The 4,181-nt window shown below is 27.2% G+C and overlaps 1 protein-coding gene across 1 annotated transcript; it reads right to left on the bottom strand.

Moving 5' to 3' along the window:
- Window positions 1-2,836: 2,836 nt before the first annotated feature.
- Window positions 2,837-4,175, bottom strand: LOC126908469 (uncharacterized). The gene is made up of 2 exons (XM_050690594.1): window positions 4,136-4,175; window positions 2,837-4,063 (listed from the first exon to the last, which is right to left on the bottom strand). Exon 2 carries the CDS (start codon window positions 4,023-4,025, stop codon window positions 2,859-2,861), a length of 1,167 nt encoding a protein of 388 aa, XP_050546551.1. The 5' UTR covers window positions 4,026-4,063; window positions 4,136-4,175; the 3' UTR covers window positions 2,837-2,858.
- Window positions 4,176-4,181: the final 6 nt, after the last annotated feature.

Raw genomic sequence — 4,181 nt, 5'->3', positions numbered from 1 at the left:
GAAACCTTAGATATTTCCCTTTCATTTGATATAATTTTTTTTGAAAATCTAACACTTATTCTGCTCACTGGGAGGATTTAAAATAGTAACTTTTTTACAAAAAATAACTTTTTCAACTTAATTTTTGAAAATGTTCCGGAAATACTGCGTCCTTTAAACATATATAAAATTAAAGCTTATTTTATGTACTACAAAATGAAAAAAAAAAATTTGTCCCGACGATCTATCTTCTATACGCAAATGGCTACCATATTGAAAAATATGCTATTTTTGTATATAATTATGGGTTTTGTATTTTATTTTAATAGAAGTTGATGTTGCTTTTGCAATTATCCATCAATTTTTTAAAATTAAACACTATCTACAGATTTGCATCGAAGTGTTTCTTATGGTAGTGATTTTAATCACTGTCAGATTAAATCTATACTGGACCCAACTATGCAATGTCTCCACTATGCCGTGACCCCACTGTGCTACCGTTTTTTTTTATTTTTTTAAAGTCGAAAAAGTAATTTTTAAATTTGAGTTAGCTTAAATAGCTAATTTATCATGCGACGAAAGCAACAAACAGTAGCCGAGTCGGTAACATTTGTGTCTTTCATGCTTACGGTACAAGGTTTAAATCCGTCAGTGTAAATTAATATTTTGCACTTTTTTTGAGTTCTGTATGTAAACGGCTGCCGTAATTAAAAAAAACTAGTGATGGGAAATATCNAACGGCTGCCGTAATTAAAAAAAACTAGTGATGGGAAATATCAAATAGAAACTATCGAACTATTTGATAGTCTTTCAAAAAATATTCGAATAGTAAAAATATTCGATAGTTACACAATATATTCGAATAGTTTTTAAAACTATTCGATAGTTTATGCTAAAAATAAACTATTCGGTTCTATATACACAATTTGAATAGTTATACGATAGTTTAAAATATTTGAAAATGCCCATCACTAGTCTTTATCGGATACCTACAATAATACACTTCTAATCATATTTATTCCGCTAGATGCGAGACAAAATCTTGACGAGTTGCGCTTGCAGTTATATTTTAACTAAAAACGATTTTGATAACATATTAAGTCAAAGAATATTTCTGAACTTAATTTAGTATCATAACGTAATGGTTTATTTATTGAAACATTACTTATAATCAAAAGTATTACAAAATTTATAATGGTTTTTTATATAAATATTACGGTCTATGTTTATTATGATTCGATTATAGTTTTTAAATTTTGTCGTATTGTTTAAAATTAATCTAAACTTGAGGTGTTTGATTGAAATTTCTGAGTGGCTAATGTCCCATAGCATTCATTGAACATTTCCCCGTTTCATAAATAGATTTTGAACAAAATATTTGTGAGTAAGAGGTAAGATATTGAGGGACTTGACCAGTGTTCGAAACCAAAAATGATAGCAGAATTTTTAGGTGCATAACTGTATACACAGTATACCGCAAATAAAGATCCTGTTCAGTAAATTTCTGTATATTAAAAGTACGCCTTCCTAAGAATCATTCCTATAATCAAATTCATGTAATTTCAAGAATTTATGGAACTCCCTGACAAAATTACATATTAGCAGAAGGGTCAATCCATGCCAAATCATCCAGAAGTGGTCGCACGACCACCTCATATTTTTCTGAAATTTTCAGGGTTTATTCATAATGCTATATTTAGATTAAAACAATTTTTTTTTTTATGATTTTCTCATTTTTATGACTATTTCAATGTAAAAAGAGTTAAAAATAGCTAGATCGTTAAAAACACCAAGATTATTCAATTTCAACTCAATCGAATTAAAATTTTAGATTTGACTCTATTATAACTTAAAGTTTACATTAAAAAAAAAAAAAATTATGTGAAATTCTAAATTTTAATAATTTTCAAAAAATGGCGTTTTTTTTGTGAAAATTGGCGTTTTTGAGCTCACTTAAAACCATTTAGAAGTTATTATTTTATTGTGATTTTTACATTTGGTATTGTATAGTGTATAATCTATGTTTCAACTAAATTTCAAATATTTAAAACAATTATCTTGGGATTTAGAGGCCTACAAAGTTAGAAATTTTATAAAAATACGTGTATTCTAAGTGCAATATCTCTGTTGGGTAACCTAATTTCCAAAAAATTTTTTTTTAGTTTTGTAGATATATATCTGTTTTATACACCATAAAAATTTTAAGTTTTAGTAAAATGTATAACATGTAAAATTTAGCATTAGAAAATCAGTAAAAATCAAATAATTTAATGATAGTTTTTCAGTGGCGTATTTTGGGGGGGTGTCCTCCATGTCTGGACACCCCCCAACTTAAAAAAAATGCCTAATATATTGGTATTAACTTTTTTTATAATATACTATATTTATTTACTATAAAATAAATGGTATTTTAAATAAATAACAAAATTGAAGATAATTTGATAGGATTTGACGACACGTATTTATCTACATTTTAACAGAGATTTTTAGAAATTATTTGGGGCGTTCATCGTTTCCGCCAAATCTGAATAAGGTCGTTTTTTCGTTTCCGCCAAACTGATCTTCTACCTGTCTATCTACTAAAAAATTTGAGAACCATTTAACTTTATCCATGGTAGGCAGCTTCCCGTACCAAAATTTTATCACATAAATACACTTTTATAAACAAAATATGGCGTTTTACCAAAGATAAATAAATTATAATAGATAACTGTCTTAAGTATGTACATATATTTTTGTAATAAATAATAAAAGTATAGTTTATAAAAAAGTATAGTTTATAAAAAAATATAGTCATCAAAACATTGAAATAAAATTCAAATATTAATTATAAGCTTAAAAATTATTTAATATATGAAATAATATAATAAAAAATAGATCTATGATCTATACAATTTTCGGTAGTTGTTGGAAACTAATTTTACAAATTCAAGTCTGCTAATTTCTTTTTTATTATACTTATCAATTGCCTCTTTTGTTTTATTGGAACGGATTTCAATTTTACTCCGTACGCTTATTGAGATTGCGTTATTAGAACTATATATTTTAATGTAATTATAAGATTGAACGTTTTCTATTAAAATTTTTAAAAATATATTAATAGAAGGATGTGCCTTATAAAATTGATCATTAAAATGTGAATGGAATGATTCACAATTATTTGTTGTCCGGGCTAATGAGGGGTCCATCAATGCCCAAATTTTTGGAGGATATTTGCTTTCCTCAGAAATATAATTGTCGATTAAATAATCAGCATACTGAATGAAAGCTGTTCCCTCAGGTATTAATGTCATGAAGTCATCAACGAAACAATCAGACACGTCTTCTGGATTTAAAAAAGTTAACCCGAAGGTACCTTTTAACCATTCACATGTTTTATAAGCATTACTCAAACCTAACTCTTGAAGTTTTCTGTACCAACTCTGGGTTAAGTGAAATCTACAACCAATAATAGTAATTAATGGCCACACAATTAGAGCAGCTTTGTGAATAGAAACTTCGAAATCGACAGTTATATTTTCAGGATACAGTAATAACTTTTTTTCAGTGCATTTATATTTTATAACCTCAAAAGCTTCTTTATAAGTCTCTATAAATTTATTTTTTAATAAACAAAAAACAAGTGGTACATAGTAATTGTTTATATATCCGTGTATGGTAAATAATTGTACAAAATGTTTTGGGCAATACTGAAAAGTTCCATCTACATATATTGATTTGGAATTGCAAAGAAATTTGAGGTTTGTATCACAAGAAAAAATAATAATATTTTTCTCATGATCGTTGTGTAATAAAAACTGTTCTCCGCGCGTAGTTAGTATTTCTGTATGATCAATAATTGTATGTAATTCACTTATAGATTCTGGATTAGTAGGAAAAAATTGTCTTCTAGTGCGATAAATAGTTTGGCGAATACATGACACATCCGTTGTCGTAAAATTATTATTACTTAATGTTTGAATTTCCCCTAAAATTATTTTTTGCGGTCTTTGGCAAATATCGTCTACGGCTTTGCGTTTACAAGCGCCTGCTAATTTTTGTCTCATAATTATGGGATCAGAACAAGGGCCATTACATGTATGTTCTATAAGATATATTAAAACTAATTTAAAATAAGGTCAGCTTTAATCAATTTAACTAAAAATTTTAAAAATACCTGTTTGATCAATAATTTCATCAAGCTCATTCACGTGAATGGTACC

This window comes from Daktulosphaira vitifoliae, unplaced genomic scaffold (assembly GCF_025091365.1).
Source record: "Daktulosphaira vitifoliae isolate Bord-2020 unplaced genomic scaffold, ASM2509136v1 Scaffold_5, whole genome shotgun sequence".
Taxonomy (NCBI): domain Eukaryota; kingdom Metazoa; phylum Arthropoda; class Insecta; order Hemiptera; family Phylloxeridae; genus Daktulosphaira; species Daktulosphaira vitifoliae.
The sequence above is the reverse complement of the archived record's forward strand: the minus strand, read 5'-3'. Positions and strand labels throughout refer to the sequence as shown.